Source organism: Capra hircus, chromosome 11 (assembly GCF_001704415.2).
Source record: "Capra hircus breed San Clemente chromosome 11, ASM170441v1, whole genome shotgun sequence".
NCBI classification, from domain to species: Eukaryota; Metazoa; Chordata; class Mammalia; order Artiodactyla; family Bovidae; genus Capra; species Capra hircus.
In genome coordinates, this window is record NC_030818.1 from 7,123,925 (window position 1) to 7,148,851 (window position 24,927).

Below are 24,927 nucleotides of genomic sequence, written 5' to 3' on the forward strand. Positions count from 1 at the left end.
AGATCTTTTCCACTGTTGCAGAGTATTTCATAGATGACATTTGCAATGATTTATTTAACCATTTCTCCATGGATGGATATTCATGTGGTTGCCAATTTTTCACTTTCCAAAACAATACTGCAATAAGTATTCTTCTTTCTACATGCTTCTCTCTTTTGTACTTGTGTGCCTTTATATAGGATAGTTTCTTGAAAGTTAAGTTTCTGTGTTAAAAAGTAGTTGTACTTGGCGGCTCCCACCTTCCTGTGCAGGGGGTACAAGTGCGACCTCTGGTTGGGGAGCTAAGGTCTTGCATGTGTCACGGCAAATAAAAAAACACCATGAAACAGAAGCAATATTGTAACAGATTTGATAGACCTTTAAAATGGTCCATGCTGAAAAAAATCTAAAAAAAAATGAAAGTGTTTAAAAGTAGGCGCACTTAAAAAGTTGAGAGATGCTGTTCTAATCACCTCTTCTTCATTCAGCTGATGAAGGAGGGATTCCCACCCGAGGGTTAAGGAGTGACTCCAACAGTTAACAAATGAGACTAATGACAGTGTGTTAGTCACGTATACTCACAGTTCAGGGGAGGAGGGCATAACACATCCCACAGGGTCACCTGGGAGCTGCACTCGGAAACAGAGTGAGCTCTCAGTGTCTGCAGAACACTGAGAAGGGGTACCTCCTGGTTCCTCAGGAAAGATGTGCTTGACTTTTTTTTAAACAAACATTTATTTGGTACCTATTTTATTCTAGGCATTGTACTAGCTTACTTGGGTGGCAATAATGAGAATGAGACGAGGTTCTTTGCTCTTTTTTAGAAATTTTTGTATTGGACCATAATTGATTAGCAATGTTGTATTAATTTCAGGTGTACAGCCAAGTGATTCAGTTATACATGTATCTATTCTTTATCAAATTCTTTTGAGTAATTCCACAAGCTGGCAGGGAACTGGCCCCCAGTTCACATGGATATGCAAGTACTGGTCCCTGAATAAGGAGCTTATTGGCTGGAGGATGTTACCCTGGTGTCAAGCTGCAGGGAGCTTGCAGTAGGGTCACTCAGGACCCCACCTCTTTTTACCAAATAAACTATTAAACTTTAATTTCAGTTTTTATGTACACGGCTGCCAAGATTTCCTGGAAATCTTTATGGGCTTATATTTCCATAGAAAATGTGTTATTAATAAGTGCATATTTCCTTCTGTTGCTGTCAACAAAGGGCCTTGTTTTCTTAATGTTTTCCCATCTAATGAGAAAAAATGGATGACAAGTGTTTGTTGTAATTTGAATGATGATTAAGCATCTTTTCAACAATTGTAGATCATTAGTGTTTCTTATCCTACAAATTGGAAGTTCATGTCCTATCAGGGTTGTCAGACTTAAATAAGTATATAGGACACCAGTTAAACTTGGATTTCATATAAACTATGAATCATATTTAATAAGTGTGTCCCAATTATTGTATGCAAGCATTGATTTTTGTCCACTTTTCTTTGAGACCATTTGCTGGTTTTTTTTTTCTTTTTTAAAGAAAACTTTAAAAAAGAACTTTTAAAACTTTCTAAATTTTAAACTTTTGGATGCTACATAAAAAACAAATATTTTCTCCCATTCTGTTCCTTAATTTTTTAAAATCTTGGTATCCTGTAAAAGTTTTTAATTTGTATGTAGTCAAACCTACTGTCATATTCTTTTCATATTTTGCTTTCTGACACTGTACATAAGCAAAAATCATATAAACTTTAAAAAAATTTTCCCCTTTTACAATTAATTATGTAAGTCACCTAGCACACAGTTTTTTAGTATTGTTAGTCATAATTTTATTTTCTCTTTTTAGAATTTTCGTGTATTAGTTTTATTGAAGCTGATTTACAATGTTGTGTTAACTTTCTCTGTACAGCAAAGAGACTCAGTTATATGCATACATACCTTCCTTTGTAAATTCTTTTCCATTGTGATTTATCCCAGGATATTGAATACAGTTCCCTGTGCTCTACAGTAGGACCTTGTTCATCCTGGCACAATATTCTATTGTGAGAATTTGATGTCAAAATAGATAGTACCGGGGGCAGGGGAAGGCTTTGAAAATAATCCAAGATATGGGGGTGGATTCACCAAGTGGAAGAGACCCACGCCTGAAATTAGAAATCACTTCCTTTATTCATAATGAGAATCTCTAAGTGTTGAGCATGACTCTAGGCTCATTAGATGGGCACAAGCTTTCCTGTTGGGTGAGCATCTCAGAAAGCCAAGACATCAGTGAGTCACCACAGGACCCTGGACTCCAGCCTGCCAGCCCATTCAGAGACCTCATTTCTCAGCATGTGGCCCTCAAGCTCTGTGCCTCAGAATCCCCCAGGTGGGTCTGATGGGCACTCAGACATCCAAACCCCACCCCAGACCCGCTGATCCACACTCTCTGGGAATGGAGTCTGGGAATCTGTATTCTTAACCAGCATCTCAGACAATGGCTAATGTTTGAGAACTCCTGGTTCATGGCCTTTAAGTGTCAAGAAACTGACCCATCTGGATATAGAATGTTGCTACATCTGGGAAAGAACTGAGCTGGACTCATCTTGGAGATCCCCTTTCCCTCACCCTTTCTTCCTTTAGATGCTTTCTTACTTTGGGTTTTGTTACAGTAGAATAAGGGATGCCAGCTGGGAACCAGTCCCCCCTCCTAAGGCAGCCTTTCTGAGCTATGATGCCTCCAGACGTCATCTCGCTGTGCTCATATCCAAGTCCCTTGGGGTCCCTTGCTGACTGTAATGCCATGTAAGGCCTCTTGGCAACCCATCATGAGGCCATTATTCTACTTCCTCTTCATAAATCTTTAGTGTCGTGGTCTGCACGCCAGGTGGAGAAGAATTTGCAGACATGAGACAGAATGAGAGGTGAATAGAGTCTTTTAGAATGAGAGATGCTGTTAGAACAGTGGGCCATTGCAAGGGAGAGCCGACACCTTTCACGGGATAGTAGCCAATTATTATAGCTTCAAGACAGAGGAAACTCCTGCTAGAAGGCTGGCATTAGGTGATTGGTTAGGATGCTATAGGGTGGGCATTTTTACCTAATATGGGGTCCGAGAGCTGTATGGTTCAGGTCAGGGGAATTCAAAGCACCTGTTGCTATGGGGCTCGGTCACTTCCAAAGGTGACCTTGGTACAGAGTTCCACATCTGTGGCCTTGGTAAAAGCCTTTACACCTGTGATCTTGCTATAGGGCTCCACAGTTAGAGAAATTTAGAAATGACAGTATCACCTCACTTGATTTTCATAGAACAATCTTTCTTGATGCAACCTATAGACTTTCTTGCCGAGACGTATTCTTTATTGTTCAGTTGCTAAGACGTGTCTGACCCTTTGAGACCTCTATGGACCCTTTCCTTCGCTATCTCCCAGAGTTTGCTAAAAGTCATGTCCATTGAGCTGCTGATACCATCTAACCATTCTCATCCTCCGTCTCCCTCTTCTCTTGCTGTTAGTCTTTCCCAGCATCAAGGTCGTTTCCAATGAGTCAGCTCTTTGCATCAGGCGGCCATGAAAACACGGGGCTCTCCTATCTCCCTGGCTGCCTCTGAACTTGAGACTCACTCTGGCCTGAACTGTCTCTAGATTTTACATCTAGACCTGTCGGCTTGGGGGTTCTTTGCTAACAACATTTGTTTGACTTTCCCAAAGTTTAATTGCTTCCACTTGGACTTTAAAAAAAAACGATCATTTCAAAATAAAATTGCAGTTTTGGGCTGACCATAGTATCTGTGGAGGGCCCTGCTGTGACCTCCACCCGGCGAAGCTGCTGTGGCATTGGCTCCAGGTTGAGATGGGGGCTTGCCCACACGTCACTCTGGGTCACTCTGTGGTCACCCACAGCACAGTGATATTAAGTGTGTGCTGGGGCCCTTCTGCATCCCTGCATGAAATTGGAGAAGCTCGGGGCTGGATTTAGAAAGCAGTTTCACAGCAACTGGTATTTAATGCAGGGCAGTTGTATTTTGAGCTCAGGGCTTGGACTCACCCTTTCATTGAGGAGGGCAGCCATCACACGCGGGCTCTTCCAGCAGAAAGTCTGAGTCAGCAGAGAGAGACCTGTGATTTGCGGGTGACTTGAGACAACTGCAGATCCTCATCCATGGAAGAGCTGCCTGGTGCTGAAGGGAAAATGTTGCAGAACCATGGAAAAGAGCGATGACCCTCCAGGCCTCTTGTCCACTTAACTTCTCCCTCTTGCTGCAAATGTTAGGTTATGGCTCTAATCATAAGAACTTCCTTAGTGGTGGGCAGAGGAAGCAGAGACAAAACCCAAGTACCTTTTAAATAAGAACTAGTATCCTCAGCAGATACTTCCCAGGTGGCTCAGTGGTAAAGAACCCTCCTGCCAGTGCAGAAGACGTGGGTTCAATCCCTGGGACAGGAAGATCCCCTGGAGAAAGAACTGGCCACTCCAGTATTCTTGCCTGGGAAATCCCATGGATGGAGGATCCTGGTGGGCTATAGTCCATGGGGTCGCAAGAGTCAGACACGACTTAGCAACTAAAGCACCACGCATCCTCAGCTGAATCTCATGGCCAGCTTCATAGAAGAAAGAGAGAGGCAGCTGCTATGTCCAGGCTCTGTATGGGGTCACTTGCGCGTTTACTATTTGATCCAATCCCTAGATTTTTACTGTCAGGCCTGAATGAATAAACATATTTCACAGATGAAGAAACGATAGCAAAGGGAATAAAGTTGCAGAAGGGCGTCCGGCCTGGCCGTGATGGACCAGACATGGGTGCACAGGACGTCCCCTTCCCATTCTCTTCTTTTTTCTCATTTTATCTGTATTTGGCTGTGCTGGCTCTTCATTGATGTCTAGGCTTTTCTCTAGTTGCAGTGAGCAGGGGCTACTCTCCCTTGCGGTGCATGGGTTCCTCATGACTTCTCTTGTGGCAGAGCATGGCATCTGGAGCACAGAAGTTGTGGCACAGGGCTTAGCTGTTCGTCGGCATGTGGGATCTTCCTGACCCGGGGATCAACCCTGTGTCTCCTGCATTGGCAGGTGGATTCTTCACCACTGAGACACCAGCGAAGTCCCCCTTTCTCTTCTCTTTTATTCTTACCCTTTGAATGTTCCACTCATGGAGCTGGAAAGACAGGAGAGAACCCATATGTTACCAATGAGGAGACCGGGCTCATGTCCAGCGGGCAGGAAATCCAGCGGTCTTTCTCCAAAATAGAGTTGGCTTGTTCGGCCAAGTCCAGCGTGTGGATCCAGGAAAGATTCTGGTCATCTCTGTGCCTGAGTTCTGTAAAATTAGGGTGATGGTATTACTTAGCTCTTAAGACCACTAGAAAATTCCTGTTAAGCCTTTAGAACAGTGAGTGCTCAGCATGCAGGGAGAACCCCATGCACGCTGGCTGTTGTTTTATATCATACCAACTCAGGCCAAAGCCTTTGGCTGTGTGGATCACAATAAACTGTGGAAAATTCTGAAAGAGATGAGCATATGAGACCACCTGACCTGCCTCTTGAGAAATCTGTATGCAGGCCAGGAAGCAACAGTTAGAACTGGACATGGAACAACAGACTGGTTCCAAATAGGAAAAGGAGTACGTCAAGGCTGTATATTGTCACCCTGCTTATTTAACTTATATGCAGAGTACATCATGAGAAACACTGGCCTGGATGAAGCACAAGCTGGAATCAAGATTGCTGGGAGAAATATCAATAACCTCAGATATGCAGATGACACCATCCTTATGGCAGAAAGTGAAGAGGAACTAAAGAGCCTCTTGATGAAAGTGAAAGAGGAGAGTCAAAAAGTTGGCTTAAAGCTCAACATTCAGAAAATGAAGATCATGGCATCTGGTCCCATTACTTCATGGGAAATAGATGGGGAAACAGTGGAAATAGTGGCAGATTTTATTTTGGGGGGCTCCAAGGTCACTGCGGATGGTGATTGCAGCCATGAAATTAAAAGACGCTTGCTGCTTGGAAGGAAAGCTATGACCAACCTAGATAGCACATTAAAAAGCAGATATTTCTTTGTCCACAAAGATCCATCCAGGCCAGGCTATGGTTTTTCCAGTAGTCATGTATGGATGTGAGAGTTGGACTCTAAAGAAAGCTGAGCCCCAAAGAATTGATGCTTTTGAACTGTGGTTTTGGAGAAGACTCTTGACGGTCCCCTGGACTGCAAGGAGATCCAACTAGTCCATCCTAAAGGAAATCGGTCCTGAATATTCATTGGAAGGACTGATGTTGAAGCTGAAACTGCAATACTCTGGCCACCTGATGTGAAGAGCTGACTCATTGGAAAAAATCCTGATTCTGGGAAAGATTGAAGGCGGGAAGAGAAGGGGACGACGCAGGATGAGATGATTGGATGGCATCACCGACTTAATGGACATGAGTTTGAGTAAGCTCCAGGAGTTGGTGATGGACAGGGAGGCCTGGTGTGCTGCAGTCCCTGGGGTTGCAAGGAGTTAGACACGACTGAGCGACCGAAATGAACTGCACTGAACTGAACTCATGGATGTCTATGCTGGTTAGCTCCCTCCTAGTAGGCATTTGGTTTTAAATATGGCACTGCTTCATGTACTGTAGGCACTTTGTCCTTATATTTGTATGTCTCCCTGGTTTTCCTGCATCGATTTGTTGAATAAGCAACAAGGTAAGGCCACCAAGGTTCCTATCACCTCGCATCTCACCCCATACCCTCCTCCTCCACCTCACTGAGGGGTCTCAGCATCCCCCCGCTCCACCTCATCTGAGAGGTCCCTACATTCCCCCTCCTCCACCTCACTGAGAGGACCCCAAGTCTGCTTGTCCAAGGCTGAGATTTGAACCTAGGCAGCCTGGCTCCAGAGCATCTCTGCTTCTAACTGCCACTCCATGCTGCCTCTTCACCCCTTGCTCACTGTCCCCCTACTTTCTTCTCTAGTTTTTCTCCTTCCTCTAATAATGTCTTCATTGGTCATCTTGCTGCCACTGTGGTCCATTCTTTGGGAGCACAGTGGATGAGAGGGTGGTAGAAGGAGCCACTGAAAGTTTCTGAGCAGGAACCTTCGGCCAGCCACATTGGCAGGTATTTTACATACTTTCACTTCTTGCAAGCTTAGTCACTCCGTTGTGCCTGACTCTGCAATCCCATGGACTGCAGCTCATCAAGCTCCTCTATCCATGGGAACAAGAATACTGGAATGGATCAGCATTTCTTTCTCCAGAGGATCGTCCTGACCCAGGTGGTATGGATGACGTGGTAAATTCAAAGCAAGCTAGGATGGCAGGGAACAGCTTGCCAGAGGAAACTGTGTCTAATTTGGAAGAGATTTTTAAAAACATTCATTTGAGGGTGAATTTTCCTCCATAAGTCTCTCTGGTGTATATTAATATTTTCCTGCCTCAAAGAAATCCTAGCTCTAGGAACATCCCATTCAAGAGGCAGTAAATTGTGCCCGTGAGCATGGACAGGGAGGCCATGCCCTAGTTCAAGTCCTGACTTCTTTACCTGCAAACTGTGTGACTTCAGTTGAGTGACTTAACCCCTCTGACCCTCAGTTTCCTTTCTGCAAACTGGAGACCAGGATGTCTGAGGGTTCAAGTGAGTTGATACACATAAGCATTTAAAACAACGCCTGGCACAGAGTTAAGTACAGACCTTTGGTGTTTGTAATATTATGATTTACAAGAAGAAACATATATATTTGGTCTTTGTCCACATTCAGGGCATTGCTATTGTTGTTCAGTTGCTCAGTCATGTCCGACTCTTTGTGAGCCCATGGACTGCAGCATGCCAGGCTTCCTTGTCCTTCACTATTTCCCAGAATTCATGCATTGGAGAGGGACATGGCAACCCACTCCAGTGTTCTTGCCTGGAGAATCCCAGGGACGGGGGAGCCTGGTGGGCTGCCGTCTATGGGGTCGCACAGGGTCGGACACGACTGAAGTGACTTAGCAGCAGCAGCATGTCCATTAAGTCAGTGATGCCATCCAACCAGCTCATCTTCATTCAGGGCATTGAGCTCATTAAAACCCTTGGAATTTCCTAACTGAAGAGAGCTGAGTTTGTTATGCTAATGAGGTGACTTTTGGAAAGCCCCTACATAACCTTAGGAAGAGGGCTGGTTGCCAGTGGAATCAACCTTATGATTAAGGAGATGGACTTCTCAGTCTCCCTCCTTAAGCCTCCCCACTCCCACCTCCAGGAAAGGGAGCTGAGCTGGATTAAAGTCAGTCACCCATGACCAGTGATTTAATCAACCCAGTCTATGTAACGAAGCCTCTCTAAAAAGCCTAGAGGATTGGCTTTGGAGAACTTTCAGGTTGGCGGAGATTTGGGGAGGGTGGTGGTCCTGGGGAGGGCACAGGAACCCCATAGCCCTGCCCCCATCCTTGTCCTAAGAATCTCTTTCATCTGGCTGTTCCTTCTGTAGTAAACCAGTCATCAAGTTAGTAAGATGTTTCTCTGAGTTCTGTGAGTCATTCTAGCAAATTAACCAACCCCAAGGAGGGTCTATAGCTGGTGAGTCAGCTTGAAATCAAGCTCCAGCCTTTCTCCCCCTTCCTGGAGGGTCAGGGAGTGGGGATGAAAGATACAACCCTATCCTCACATGGTTGCTTCCTCCAGCAACCAGTCCCCTGCCTTGGGGGCAGGGTAAGAGGGAACCCCAGCAAGAGTCACCTCATTAGTGTAAATTCAGGAGGGATTGAAAAGCACTCATTACAAATGACTCAGGGAATTGCTAGATCTTTAGGGACTTTGGGCCAGGTACTGGGGACAAAGAAAAACATATACATATATATTTTTTTCTTTTTAATATTTTATTTTTTAAAATTTATTTATTTGGCTGCACTGGCTTTCAGTTGCAGCACACAGGATCCTTTCCCTGCCGCCCCCCCCCCCAACCCCCAGCATCTTTTAGTTGTGGCCTGTGGGATTTTTAGTTGTGACATGCAAATTCTTAGCTGTAACATGTGGGGTCTACTTCCCTGACCAGGGGTGGAACCAGGGCCCCCTGCACTGGGGGCATGGAGTCTTAGCCACCAGACCACCAGGGAAGTTCTCTAAAATATATATTTCTTATTTTGTCCTGTTGCTGCACCTGCCCACTGAGCAAAGAAGGTAAATCTGATTTTGTTTCCCCTTAGTGCCAGGCATGTGTTTGAGCGTTAGCACTGGCTGAGTTTCCCCTTCCAATATATTAAAAATACACACACATGATTGTGATTTGAAAGGAATCCAAAGAAAAGCTTTCATAACTGTAATGATATCCAGAGCCATATAATTTGAAAGATAAGAATTGTTTTCCATGTAGTCGTATGGATTATGTCTGTAAGTGTAGTCTTCTTAATTATACGTATGACTTTAGCTTCTGAAAATGCCGTAGCCTCTTCCTGGCAGCGCGCACTGGTGTCTGGGGCCAGGAGTAGTCCTGTTGACTTTCCCAGGTCCTAGGAACAGATCAGGCTGCTTCTTATAACCTGTAGAGCAATGCAAAATAGTTTTCTTTTGTGGCCTAAACATGCAAATCTTTGAGTCCCAATCACACTCCGTGAGTTTCCTTGGGTTTAAGAGTCAAATAAACTCCCAGAGTCCCAGTTAAACTCATTCAAATATGCTTTTTGAGTTTTTTGCTAGCTTCCGTCCTCTCATATTGGCTTCACTCCTTGGAACAAGAACACAGCTTCAAAGGTGCAACACCCAGGGCTTCTAAGACCTGCACATGGGTTGCTCCAAGGTCAGGCAAAAGGTTAAATCGAACTAAATACAGTCACTGAGTTGGGATACAACCACTAAGTTTCTTTTGGATTCATTTTGAAACCATAAGTCACAATTTTCTTGCAAAAACTCAGGCAAGGTTTTTCTTAGAGCATGGTTTTGCTTTGCTTTGCTAAATAATATCCGTGTTTGCATGCTCAGTTGTGTCTAACTCTTTGCGACTTCATGGACTATAACCGCCAGGCTCCTCTGCCCATGGGATATCTTAGGCAAGAATTGTGGAGTGGGTTGCCATTTCCTCCTCCAGGGGATATTCCCAACCCAGGGATGGAACCTTTGTGTCTCCTGCATTGGCAGGTGGGTTCTTACCATTAGCACCACTTGGGAAGCCTTGTTACAGCAGCCCTAGGGAACTAACATAGAAGGCAGTGTGGCCAAGCTGCCCTGGAGCGGGGCATGAGGACCTGTGAGCAGAGGGGCCGTTGCATGCCCCCCTCACCGTCCTTCTCCTCCATTAGTAGAGTTCACTAGATGAAGCCACCCTGAAGACTGGTAACACTTGAACTACTTTCAGGAATGTTGCTCTCTGCCAACTCACATTCCAAAGACAACCTGTGCTGGGCTGGATAACATTCTGGATCTTCATGTGCAAATGGACAGCAAAAAGTGTATGAATTGATTCCATCCTGACTCCGGAGAGCAATAAAAGACTTTCATTGTTTATTATGGAGCCTATGTTGAAGGGTGCATTCAGAGCCAGAGGAAATCAATTGATAATGACACCAAACTCAGCGAAGAGGCTGGCAGGAAGCAGGTGCTCCGTGCTTTAAAGCTGTATTATAGTTCCTGGGGCTGCCCACGTAATTTAGTGATAAAGAAACTTCTGCCAATGCAGGAGACACAAGAGATGCAGTTTTGATCCCTGGGTCAGGAAAACCCCCGGGAGGAGGGCATGGCAGCCCACTCCAGTATTCTTGCCTGGAGAATCCCATGGACAGAGAAGCCTGGTGGGCTACAGTCCATGGGGTCACACAGAAACAGACACAGCTGAGCACAGGACAGATTGTACTTACTCCCTGAAGCTGAACAGATTGAAATTATTTGGAATGCATATAATTTTAAGCAGCTGTGTCAATATGTCTTCTTGTGTAATTTATTGTGGTATATTATTCAGCTAGACCCAAAGTTAAGAATCTGTGTGTAAACCAACTATGTATAAAGTAGATAACCGATGAAAACCTACTCTACAGCACAGTGAGCAAAAAAAAAATTAAGGTACAATCTGTTTATAGAACATGTGTTAAGCTAAGCTTGAAAATGCATTCCAATATACAGTAGGTATAGACACGTAGGGTTTGATTCCACTCATAATGAGTTACCTAGAATAGGCGACTAATTTATAGAGTCAGAAAGTATATTTAGTAGATTGTGTGGCTGGGGACTTAGTGTTTATTAGGGACAGAGTTTAAGTTTAGGAAGGTGGAAAATTGGGAAATGCATGATGGTGAGACTGCAGAACAATGTGAATGTACTTAGTACCACTGAGCTGTACAGTTAAACCTGGTCAAAATAGCAGAGTTCCAAAGAATAGCAAGAAGAGATAAGAAAGCCTTCTTCAGCGATCAATGCAAAGAAATAGAGGAAAACAACAGAATGGGAAAGACTAGAGATCTCTTCAAGAAAATTAGAGATATCAAGGGAACATTTCATGCCAAGATGGGCTCAATAAAGGACAGAAATGGTATGGACCTAACAGAAGCAGAAGATATTAAAAAGAGATGGCAAGAATATACAAAAGAACTGTACAAAAAGGATCTTCATGACCCGGATAATCACGATGGTGTGATCACTCATCTAGAGCCAGACATCCTGGAATGTGAAGTCAAGTGGGCCTTAGAAAGCATCACTATGAACAAAGCTAGTGGAGGTGATGGAATTCCAGTAGAGCTATTTCAAATCCTGAAAGATGATGCTGTGAAAGTGCTACACTCAATATGCCAGCAAATTTGGAAAACTCAGCAGTGGCCACAGGACTGGAAAAGGTCAGTTTTCATTGCAATCCCAAAGAAAGGCAATGCCAAAGAATGCTCAAACTACTGCACAATTGCACTCATCTCACACACTAGTAAAGTAATGCTCAAAATTCTCCAAGCCAGGCTTCAGCAATACGTGAACCGTGAACTTCCTGATGTTCAAGCTGGTTTTAGAAAAGTCAGAGGAACCAGAAATCAAATTGCCAACATCTGCTGGATCATGGAAAAAGCAAGACAGTTCCAGAAAAACATCTATTTCTGCTTTATTGACTATGCCAAAGCCTTTGACTGTGAAAAGAAACTGTGGAAAATTTTCACAAGAAACTGTGGAAAATTCTGAAAGAGATGGGAATACCAGACCACCTGACCTGCCTCTTGAGAAACCTATATGCAGGCCAGGAAGCAACAGTTAGAACTGGGCATGGAACAACAGACTGGTTCCAAATAGGAAAAGGAGTACGTCAAGGTTGTATATTGTCACCCTGCTTATTTAACTTATATGCAGAGTACATCATGAGAAACGCTAGACTGGAAGAAACACAAGCTGGAATCAAGATTGCTGGGAGAAATATCAATAACCTCAGACATGCAGATGACACCACCCTCATGGCAGAAAGTGAAGAGGAACTAAAAAACCTCTTGATGAAAGTGAAAGAGGAGAGTGAAAAAGTTGGCTTAAAGCTCAACATTCAGAAAACGAAGATCATGGCATCTGGTCCCATCACTTCATGGGAAATAGATGGGGAAACGGTGGAAACAGTAGCAGATTTTATTTTGGGGGGCTCCAAGGTCACTGCAGATGGTGATTGCAGCTATGAAATTAAAAGACGCTTACTCCTTGAAAGAAAAGTTATGACCAACCTAGATAGCATATTCAAAAGCAGAGACATTACTTTGCTGACTAAGGTCCGTCTAGTCAAGGCTATGGTTTTTCCAGTAGTCATGTATGGATGTGAGAGTTGGACTGTGAAGAAGGCTGAGAGCCGAAGAGTAGATGCTTTTGAGCTGTGGTATTGGAGAAGACTCTTGAGAGTCCCTTGGACTGCAAGGAGATCCAACCAGTCCATTCTGAAGATCAGCCCTGGGATTTCTTTGGAAGGAATGATGCTAAAGCTGAAACTCCAGTACTTTGGCCACCTCATGTGAAGAGTTGACTCATTGGAAAAGACTTTGATGCTGGGAGGGCTTGGGGGCAGGAGAAGAAGGCGACGACCGAGGATGAGATGGCTGGATGGCATCACTGACTTGATGGACGTGAGTCTGAGTGAACTCCGGGAGTTGGTGATGGACAGGGGGGCCTGGAGTGCTGCGATTCATGGGGTCGCAAAGAGTTGGACACGACTGAGCGACTGAACTGATCTGAACTGAACCACAATAAAACAATTTGAAAAAAAGAATCTGTGTGTAAACTGTTTTTCATTTGTTTCTCTAGAATTAATTACATGAATTTTAATGAATAATTTAAACAAATTAACATCTGAATTCACGGTAAAGACTGGTTGGTATTACTAGCTGGAAAATTTATGTAGATGACTTTGTAAAGGCTACCTTGATTTCTTTTTCTTTTTTGTTTTTTAAGATGCTTTAAATTTTTTAAATTTATTTTTATTTTTTCCCAAACTTTAAACTTTTTATTTTGTATTCGGGTTAAAAAAATGTGGAACTCTTCACAAATTTGCATGTCATCCTTGAGCAGGGGCAGCGCTGGTCTCTGTATCATTCCAATTTTAGTATCCGTGCTGCCAAAGCAAGCACAACTGTTTCTCATTTCTAATTTAAGTCTACTTTCCTTTTCTCATTTTCTTTTCGTCTAGGTCTTGTACAACATATTAATTGCCTTCACGAAGATGCACAAATTTGAAGGCATAGAACCCGTGGACATTTTGGCTGGATGTGCCCGATTCATCATCGTTGGGTGTGGGGGTGTATTTTTTGGTGTCATTTTTGGATTCATTTCTGCGTTTATCACCCGTTTCACCCAGAACATCTCTGCGATTGAACCCCTCATCGTCTTCATGTTCAGCTACGTGTCCTACTTGGTGGCCGAGACACTCTACCTGTCTGGCATCCTGGCGTGAGTACAAACGAAGGACCAACTCCCATCCAAGAAGGAGAGTTTAGGACCACGTCTTGTGGACCAGAATTAGGAAAGGCCTGACTTCTAAAGCTAGTCCTCAAAAGGGATGCAGGATTCAGGTTCCTTGAACTTCTGTCAAATCTGGTTCAGGTCCTTTGCCAAACAAATGTTCTCCCCAGCACCTGCGTTTGCTCTGTCCTGGTGATTTGCCTGAAGAGAGCTTGCTTAGCAAATACAAGGTCAATTTATAATGCTCAGAAAAGCTGATGCGGAGATGAGCTGGGAGAGGTTCAAGGTTAAGGTCTCACTTCAGTTGTTATCTTTTTTCCTTAAAAAATGCATTATTTTACAGGGAAGCATGCCAGGGACTACTGTCATTCCTTGAGTATGCTTGCTTCTCTTTCACTTAAGTCACGTCATTGCTCCAGGACTGGTCAGTGTGGAGTAAAACTCAAGAGATAGGATAAGACTAGAAATTCAGATTTTTTTTTTCTAATGAAAATATTTTTGAAATGTTTATCTTTGTTTAGATCTTGGAATAAGGCTTCTCAACTTGATTTATTATATCTGATCATGTTGCCTTTTTTTAAATGATGTTATCCTCATACCCAGATCCTTGGGCACAATTTTATTGTATAGAAATATTTATTCTGATTACATACAGTAGTATAAAGTCTAGGCAGCTTCCCTAGTGGCTCAGACAGTAAAGAATCTGCTTGCAATGCAAAGGACCCGGGTTCATTCTCTGGGTCAGGAAGATCCCCCAGAGAAGGGAATGGCTACCCACTCTAGTTATTCTTGCCTGGAGAATCCCATGCACAGGGGAGCCTGGTGGGCTACAGTCCATGGGGACACATAGAGACGGACACAACTGAGCAACTAACACTTTCGTTTTCACAAAGTCTAGGCACTCATCATTCTCTCTCCTTAAAAGTGAATGTGGATGGACCTAGAGTCTGTTGTACAGAGTGACGTAAGACAAAAAGAGGAAAACAAATATCATATACTAACGCACATGTGTGGAATCTAGAGAAATGATACTGATGAATCTGTCTGCAGGGCAGTAATAGAGCTGCAGACAGAGAGAACAGACTTGTGTACACAGATGGGGAAGGAGAGTTAGGAAGAATTGGGAGAGAAGCCTTGACGTATGTACACGACCATGTGTAAACATAGCGGGAAGCTGCTGTTGCGCAAGCAGCTCAGCCTAGTGCTCTGTGGCGACCTGGGGGCGGGCGGATGGGTAGTGGGTGGTGGGAAGAAAGACCAAGCGGCAGGGGATATATGTACACTTACGGCTGGTTTACTCTGTTGTACAACAGAAACCAACACAACATTGTAAAGTAGTTATATTCCAAGTATAAATAACTAAATACCATCAGCGAAAGGAAATTTCTAGTTCTCATCAGGAAGTCACAAGTCTAAAATTAAGTAACGATTCTGCCAGTTTATTCAAATTAATGTATTTGGCTCATATAACCTATCTTGCATTTTTGAAACCCACCTGATTTATTTAATATACTAAAAGTATATATATATTTTGAATAATAAAAGCCTACTATGTACTGAAAAAAATTGAACAAACTACTAAGACAAAGCAAATCCTTTCTTTCCTTTCCAAACTTGCTAAGTGGCTCTAGAATGAAGCATTTTAAGTGAAAATGTTCTCATTAAATTTTTGTAGGGAACATTATAGTATGAGGGGTCTTGCTGAATTATTCTTTCTGGGCGACTGCACTGGCTTTATTTTGGTTTAAGGCAAGTGAAACTGGGGGTAAGAGGTAGGGCTGACATAGCTTTTGATGAGAGCAAGATAGAAACAGTCCTGCTTCTGGCTCCTGCATGAATTATACACCATTTTGTTTTTTGGAAACCATGCCACTCCCACCTTCCCCCATCACAGTCAACTTGTGCAGACCCCTTGGGTAGTGAGAAGAAAAAGAAAGAAAATGAACATTTGCAGTTGGAGATGTTCTGTCTGGATAAAAACAGGATTTGTGTCTCTGTGCCATCCCGGGCTTCCCAGGTAGCTCAGTGGTAAAGAATCCGCCCACCAATGCAGGAGACGCAGGGTTGGGAAGATCCCCTGGAGGAGGAAATGGCAAACCACTCCGGTATTCTTGCCTGGGAAAAGCCCATGCACAAAGGAGCCTGAGGGGTTACAATCCATGGGGGTCACAAAGACATCAGACACAACTGAGTGAGCACCCACATACACCATCACCAAAAGAGGATTTTCCAGTGAGGGACAAGGTCCTGTGGCTTCTCTCTGTTCCTGCTGCAGAATCACAGCCTGTGCGGTGACAATGAAAAAGTATGTGGAAGAAAACGTGTCCCAGACCTCGTACACGACCATCAAGTACTTCATGAAGATGCTGAGCAGCGTCAGCGAGACCCTGATCTTCATCTTCATGGGCGTGTCCACCATTGGAAAGAACCACGAGTGGAACTGGGCCTTTATCTGCTTCACGCTGGTCTTCTGCCAGATCTGGAGGGCCATCAGTAAGACATGGCAGGGCCCACAGAGTCCTACCTGCTTCTCTTTTTGTTTTTCTTATTCCTTCCTGCAAGGTTAACACATAAGCAATGAGATGATGCCAACTGGTTTAACTGGTTGAGGGTGGGGGTTAGAGGGGTTGGGTACCTTATGGCGACCAGGAATGTTCTCTGGTTGCTTCCTCAATCAGTTCGAAATAATTACTGGCTGATGAGTTTCTGCACTAAAACAAGGCTGGAGCCAGAGCACTTTTATTTTTTTTAATTGAGGAGAGAAATTTCACAAAGACACATTTAAATATAACTCAGTACATGTACCCTTTGCTCATCACATCTTTGCCAATTTGTACCTTCTTGCACCTTAAATTAGATATAGATTATAAACTGCAGGCTCTCTTTTACACTTTTGTTACAGGAAAAGTGCAATCTCACAAATTGTAGTCTATAGAAGGCAAATCCTGCTGGAAAACAATCTCCTAAATATTACAGATGGTTTTAGTCAAGGATTGAGTATGATGTATAGAAAACAAAGGAAGTGGATCTTTTCTTTAAAAAAAAAAATGCTTTGTAAAGGCAATGTAACTCATTGTTGTTCAGTCCCTAAGTCCTGTCCAAATCCTTGCGATCCCAGGGACTGCTGCGTGCCGGGCTCCCCTGTCCGATCATCCCTATCAAGTATGCGTCATTTAAAAACATGAGATGTCTTGTCAAAGGCCTTTTAATTTAACTTGTACCTTTGTTTCTGGAATTAGTAAGAACACTCATTACTGAACTATAAGATTTCTTTTGGAAGCAGTTATATTTTAAAATGGTTTTGACCAATATTTGAAGCATTTTTTACATGACTTTGCTAGGTAGTTTCAAGCCAATTACTCAGAGAGAAATTAGGAGAAATGGCTGAGAACTCCTCTTGACTATATCCATTCTAAATTCAGAATGGTTTTTAGGATGTAGAAAAGAATAACAAGAATGCAGAAATATTAAAAACATTGATAAAAATAACTCTGAATATGTGTGCCTTGGGTCTTCAGAGGAGAAGAGAATTAGAATACTCTGATATAAATTTATAATCTCACATCAAGTCTTATCACTAATTAGCTATTTGACCTCGGGAAGACACTTAACTGTGCTTCCCAGGTGGCACAGCAGTAAAGAATCCACCTGCCAATGCAAGAGGTGTGAGTTCAATCCCCGGGTTGGGAAGATCCCCTGGAGAAGGAAATGGCAACCCATTCCGGTATTCTTGCCTGGAGAATCCCATAGACGGAGGAGCCTGGTGGGCTGCAGTCCATGGGGTCACAAAGAGTTGGAGGCGACTGAGCACGCATACAAAAGGTTAACTACTGGAAAGCTTCTTCCCCAACCACAAAACAGTGTACGTGGACAGATTTCTTAGGTCCTTTTAGGTTCTAATACTGCAGGGACCTACAGAGTCAAGTTAATGTCAAGAGGAGCATCAGATTCAGAGCTTCAGCCCAGCCAACAAGAATAGAAACCATCCAGCAGATTAATGCTGCGGAGACCTCATTACGGTTGACCCTTGGTGACCATCCAGCCCAGCTCCTGTATTTTCTATCCAAGGGAAATGATGGAACAGTTCCCAAGAAAATGACTTGGCCACATCAGGGTGAAGGACAGAGCCAGGTGTCAGAGTCCAGTTCTCTGGCTACTACCTGACTCATCGTAGCTAAGAATAGTTCTCACTCACGAAGGGTTATAACATAGAAGGTCATGTTTTCTGTTTATAAATATTGAGTTTATTGAACTTTACCTCCATCTTCTGATATAAATACTGTCAGCATCTCCATAAAGCAGATGAGGACACTGAGGACCTGACAAGATTAAGACACTTGTCCAAGGTCACATGACTAGCCCGTGGAGGAGCCGGGACAAACAAAGCAAAATGAAAAACATTAAATTGCATTGTCTCCTGCATTTTCAGTGTCCCTACTATCAAAGGATGCTAGGAAAGAATAACAAGAATGTGGGAATATTTAAATTATTCACAAAATTAACTCTGAATATATGTGCCTATTGGGTCTTCAGGGGAGAAAAGAATTAAGAATACTCCGATATAAATTTATAATGTCACATCAAGTCTTGTCACTATCACTAACTAGCCGTTTGACCTTGCTGGTGATGGTGGTTCAGTAGCTAAGTCATGTCCGACTCTATAACCCTGTGAATTGTAGCACACCTGGCTCCTCTGTCCTCCACCATCTCCCAGAGTTTGCTCAAATTCTTGTCTCTTGAGCTGGTGATATTATTTGACCTCGAGCAGACAGTCAACTACTCAAAAACTTCTACCCTGAGCACACAATGGTGGGTGTGGACCAATTCATTCGGTCCCTTTCAGTTCTAATACTACAAGGATCTATAGGGCAGTAGAGTTAGTGTCAAGGATGCTTGCTGAGATGTCTGTGTCATTAGAAGCCACATGAGGATACTGAGTGCTTTATTATTCTCTGATTAGTCAGAGCTTAAGGGAAGGGACCTCTCTCACCAGGAAATGGTGGAATTTCTCTCACCAGGAAATCCTGTGTTGGTTGTAATTCAGCCGTGTGGGCCACTGGGAGAGGAGAAAGATGTGATAGACACCTGTTTCCAATAAGCTCTCCCACCCTCCATTTCCACTTACTAACAGTAAGAAGCCCCCTGGTGACCCCTTGCCAACTTCCTTTCTTGTTTGCATTGAGTTTCAAGAAGAACCAAACCACCCATACAAGCAACCCCCCAGGCACTGAGAGGGCCCCTCTCACCTTCAAAGTCACACACCTCCTCTGCTGACTCTGAGAGTAGGAGTTGATAGAAAGGCTTGTACCCTCCAAGTAATACCATTGCTTTTCTTAATTTTGAAAGGCAGAGCAAAGTTTATGAAAATAGATTAGAAAATAGATGCCATTTCTTATAGCAAAAGAATCAAGATGTATTCCTCTAAATATGCAGACGTGCTCGGTCACTGAGTCGTGTCCAGCTGTATGTGACCCCATGGACCGTAGCCCGCCTAGCTCCTCTGTCCATGGTATTGTCCTGGTAAGAATACAGAAGTGGGCTACCATGTCCTTCTCCTGGATCTTCCCAAGCCAGGGATCGAACCTGGGAAATCCTAAACACACACACACACACGGAAACACACACACTTGTGAGCATTCCTGTCGGGAACGTACCAGAGCATCCCTGTCGGGAATAAGGCTTCTGCCTCGAAGCACTGCTGTGCCACAACTAGCCAGGAAGTGAGAAGCTTTGTGAGCTGATCTGTTGGGCGCGGACAGTCGCGGGTGTGATGGGATCCAGTTGCCTTGCTTGGGGGCACACGGCACGACCTGTATTCACTGGCACTGTGTCTGCTCATTCATGGCCCTCTCCTCTAATACATGTTCTCCCCCTTCTAGGCGTGTTTGTCCTCTTCTATGTCAGTAACCAGTTTCGGACTTTCCCCTTCTCCGTCAAGGACCAGTGCGTGATTTTCTACAGCGGTGTCCGAGGAGCTGGGAGTTTTTCCCTTGCGTTTTTGCTTCCTCTGTCTCTTTTTCCTAGGAAGAAACTGTTTGTTACTGCTACTCTAGTCGTTATATATTTTACCGTATTTATTCAGGTTGGTAGATTTCTTTCCTATTTGAAATAAGTCTATTCCTCTCAGGATTGTGTGTTAAATTAATAAAATACCAAGACAAGGATACTGTTATCTGATTTTCAGATATGTGTTCCATACTGAAACTAAATTCCCAAATATGTCTAGATCATGTTTTGGGTCATGCCGTAAACTCTAAATTTTGATGACTTTTGAATAATAAAATCAAAATGTTCTTAGGTACAGGAGATAGCACCTCTAATGTGTATTACTGAAAATAAGATTCCAGTTGGTACTAAATAGTTTTTATTTTAACTGGAATTAGTGCTTAGCAAACTAATGGGAGTTTAAAGAATGAAACTAGGTCCTTGGTTTAAAATATAATACCTGTTTTTATTGCAGAATTTAAAAACATTGAATGAGAACTAAAGTAAACACTGGAGCATTTGTTCAGGAGAAACTAGTACAAAACAAAGACATAAAAATTGGGAGTCCCCATAGTTCTGCTAATAGACTTGTGGTCTCTACAGTGACAATCTTTGCTACAACAAAACCCTTTCTTTTGTTGTTTACAACGTAGGGAATCACAGTTGGCCCTCTGGTCAGGTATCTGGATGTTAGAAAGACCAATAAAAAAGAATCCATCAACGAAGAACTCCATGCACGTGTAAGTTATCTCTTGGTCATGATTAATAAGTTAGTAAGATGTGCCCTCTTGGTCGCCTATGGGACTTGACTTAGAGGTGTGGACATGTCACTAGACATGGTCTCTTTCCTCTCCAGCTCCACCAGCAGTGTTGCTATAGGAAATTATCACAAACTCAGTTGCTTGAATCTTACGGTTATTATCTTATGGTTCTGGAGGTCAGAAATTCACAGTGAGTCTCACTGGGATGAAATCAAGACCTTGCAGGACTGACTTTCTTTCTGAAGGTTCTAGGAAAGGGTCTGTTTTTTTTCTAGATTTTTTTTTTTTCCCCATATAGGCCATTATGGGCTTTCTTTATGGCTCAGATGGTAAAGAATCTGCCTGCAATGCAGGACACCAGGTTTGATCTCTGGGCCGGGAAGATCCCCTGGAGAAGGGCATGGCAACCCACTCCAGTATTCTAGCCTGGAGAATCCCATGGACAGAGGAGACTGACATGCTGCAGTCCATGGGGTCGCAAAGAGTCGGACACAACTGCATGACTAAACAACAACAAATGGCTCTGGGGAATAGAAATGGGAACTAATGCACGGAAGATGTACTGTGAGAAGCTTCAGCCCCTAATGAAGAGCATCCAGACAATGCTTTCTTGTACGGCACAGTCACAGGTGAAGTGCAAACAGTACCTGGGGACACTCGGCACAGGCGCTGTCCAGGAGACTCAGGCTTCCAGCCACAGGCTTCGAGACCATTGACCCACATAATGTGTAGTTTTCTTTCATGTCTGAGAGTCCTTACCTCTGATGCTGAAAAAACTGATGAAGTCAAAGTCGGTGCAGAATTTCATGGCCGAAGTCACCCATGGAAATAAAATAATTTTAATTCTAGGAAATCCAGTCGAAAAAAGTTCCAAGCCCATTTGGAAGTATTTAACAGCTGGGGATAGGGAGTGAGCGTTTTAAAAGAAGTATTCCTCCAAACACAGTGGAATACAGCCCGAGTGCTTTGGGCTTCCCTGGTGGTTCAGCGGTAAAGAGGGGAGACACAGATTCCATCTGTGGTCCTGGAAGACCCCACCGGCCTCAGAGCAGCCTGTGCCCTGCAAGCACTGAGCCTGTGCCCTAGAGCTGGGAGCCGTAACTACTAGAGCCTGCGTGCCCTGGAGCCCGTGCTCTGCAGCAAGAGAAACACCACCATGAGAAGAGCACACACTGCTTCTAGAAAGAGGGGCCCCCAACTGGCCCAGCCGGAGAAAAGACCCAGCAGCAACAAAAACCCAGCACAGCCAGCAATAAATAAGAAATACACAGAGCTTAAGAAATATTGTGCTTTAACCTGATTGAAGATTTTTGTCTCTCTTTATCCCCTCTATTCATTACATTAAGAAATTAGGTAGTATACCTAAAATAATAGAGCCTGGATATTTCAACCCTTTTGTATTTATCTCTTTTTATCACAAAAGATACATTGATAGAAAGTGCATAATTGTTTCAGAATTAATTGACTATGTTCATCTACTTTCTCCCCAGAATTTAGAAGCCATGATAAACTTCACTGGTTACAAACTTAGATTATTTGTAAATTAATAAATTATAAAGAGATTGTGTTTTTCCCTAAATTCTTATAAACAATTTGGATAAAGCAAATGGAGTATAACTGGCGTGGATGGTGAAATGTAAATACTGAGACAAAAAGATCAGATAAAAACAGATAGAATTTTATTGTTATGATTTTGTTGCTTTGTCATGTCTGGCTCCTTTTGCAAACCCGTGGACTGTAGCCCACCCGGCTCCTCTGCCTATGGGATTTCCCAGGCAAGAATACTGGAGTAGGCTGCCATTTCCTTCTCCAGGAGATATTATAATAGAATATCCATAAAACTATATTTTTAGAAACTGTATAAAAAGGGACTAGCATTTTCTTTTCTTTCTGCAATGAAATTAGAGCGATAATTAGTTATTAGGCTTTATATCCATGTCATTTCAGTAATGAGAATCGTCCTTGATCATTCTAGAAAGATAGGATTCATAGCAAAGCAAGTACCTTGTTTTCCTTGGAAGTTATGTGCTTTATTGAAGAACTTATCTACAGAGCCTTTGAATTATGAAACCTGGTGGCATTACTGGGAAAGGCATTGTAAGCTTCAGTTCTATCAACAGAGTGATAGAAAAGAAGATATGAGCTGGGAAACGAAAGCCTCCTTTGTTTTTCACAGCGTGCTAACTTTCCTTGTGTGTCTTGTAGGGTTAATGCTTCACTAGCAATCATTTTTCTGTGTTTGTTGTCAGCTGATGGACCACCTGAAAGCTGGAGTTGAAGATGTGTGTGGGCAGTGGAGCCACTACCAAGTGAGAGACAAGTAAGAGGCCGCTTTCAGCCCCGGGGAGGGATAGATGTGACGTGGGGACCGTGGAAGCTTCCCCTGGGAGCTGAGCGTGAAATTCGAGAGAACCCTGAGGAAGGGGGCCAGGAAGACAAAGGGGCCAGGAGTCATGCCACATAGAATGCAGGAAGAAGTCCCGGGAAATGGACTCCCGGGGGGGGGGGGGGGCGGCAGTGAACTTGGAACTGAGTGCTTTAGAGAGAACTAGTACAACCTGCTTCCCAGGTGGCTCAGCGATAAAGAATCCACCTGCCAGTGCCAGAGATGTGGGTTCGATCCCTGGCTCAGGAAGATCCCCCTGGAGAAGGAAATGTCAACCCACTCCAGTATTCTTGCCTGGAGAATCCCATGGACAGAGGAGCCTGGCGGGCTACCGTCCATGATGTACAAAGAGCTGGACAAGACTGAGTGACTGAGCATGCATGGGGCATGTTAGAACAGAGACAAATGCATAAAGTATATAATAATGTGGAAGTGGGTTTGGAAAATAAGTGAGGCAGAGCATGCAGAGAAGAACGCAAGCCTGCCAAGTGTCAGCAATAGCAGTGCATTTCCATATGCAAAGGCAAGGGAGAGCATGTCCTGGTTTGGATATGGTCAGAAAGATGAGACAAGGTGAAAGATTGGAAAGACAAGGACGCACTTTTACAGTGCAGAGTCCAGCGTCTCTGTACAGCCATTGATACTATAAAGTTCAATTTGACCTTTAAGACTCATATCAAAAGGCTATTAAATAGGAGTGTAGCCATACTTGGACTTTGGAAAGCAAACTACACAACGATGTGGAAGCTGGATTAGAAAGAGAAAAATTAAATGGGGAGACACATAGCATTGGCATATATTCACTACCATGTGTAAAACAGATAGCTAGTGGGAAGCTGCTGTATAGAACAGAGGGCTTGGCTTGGTGCTCTGTGATGACCTAGAGGGTGGGATGCAGGCGTGGGAGGGAGGCTCAAAAGGGAGCGGATATATTTTACTATATAAATCGTGAGTTTATTAACCCGATATTTTAAAGCAATTATACTCCAATAAAAACAAAGAGGAATTATCTCTCACACCAGTTACCTCTCACATGATCTCCTTAACTGTCCTGTGTTCTTATTCTCATTTTAAAGATGAGCAAACCAACTCTGAGAAGTCAATTAACCTGCCATGCAGTGGAACCTGGATGTGCGTTTAGGTGTCTTGTTTTCAATGAGCCACAGAGCTTCCAGACTAGTGAAGGTCAAGAATTAGCAGAAGGGATATTGAAATACTTCTAGGGCAGACATGCTGGCTATGACATCAGAAAAGGAAGATGAAGCAAGGGAAAATGAGAATGACCATCTGATCTTCAGATAGCGAGCAGAGGGAGGTAGCAATGTCACGGTTAAGTTTATAGACTGTAGAAGAACGTTTAGAGTTAATAGCAGATTCTGCTTAAGTGTCCCATACTCCCTCAGCGCCTTTTGGAACTGAGTTTCAAGTTCAGGAGGAAATCGTGACTTGTGATAGAGATTGTGAGTTGTCAGTGTTTGGTACCCAAAGATGTGGGTGTGGCTGAGATGACTGGGATCCTGGGAAGAGGGGAAGCTCCCTGAGGACGGGACTTGGAGAAGCTTTCCATTTTTTTCCTTTTTCCTTTCCTCTGAGGCAGGAAAGGGAGAGGAAGGACAGAGGAGCCTGGGAAGAAGTCATGAGAAAGGCTGGAAGGGAAGCAGGACGTGCAGGGTTTATAGGAAGTGGCCACCAAGCCATCCACCAGGAGGAGCCAGTGGCTGGTAGCACAAGGACAATGGCAGCCACTGGTCTTGACCAGCACAAGGTCAAGGTGAGCCCAGCTTGAGGAACTCAGACAGGTTCTGACAGTTGAGGGGCCAATGGCAATAGATCGAGGAATAAACAGAAACCATTGCTTCTCATGAAGAGGGCTGAGGGATGACCCTGTTGGAGCCAGAGGGAGCCTGGTGTGAACCAAACACAGATCACAGAGCCCATGAATCAGAGCCTGCTCAACCCAGAGGAACTTTGGCTGATTAAGAGTCCATTCA

General features: G+C 43.6%; 1 protein-coding gene across 1 annotated transcript in view; it reads left to right on the forward strand.

Moving 5' to 3' along the window:
• The window catches only part of SLC9A4 (solute carrier family 9 member A4), a 52,488-nt gene that overhangs the window by 8,587 nt on the left and 18,974 nt on the right, over positions 1-24,927 (forward strand). The window contains exons 3-7 of the mRNA XM_005686302.3: positions 13,533-13,792; positions 16,080-16,297; positions 19,684-19,886; positions 20,443-20,529; positions 22,800-22,870. Coding sequence (XP_005686359.2) covers positions 13,533-13,792; positions 16,080-16,297; positions 19,684-19,886; positions 20,443-20,529; positions 22,800-22,870 — 839 coding nt within the window. The remainder of the gene's footprint in view (positions 1-13,532; positions 13,793-16,079; positions 16,298-19,683; positions 19,887-20,442; positions 20,530-22,799; positions 22,871-24,927) is intronic.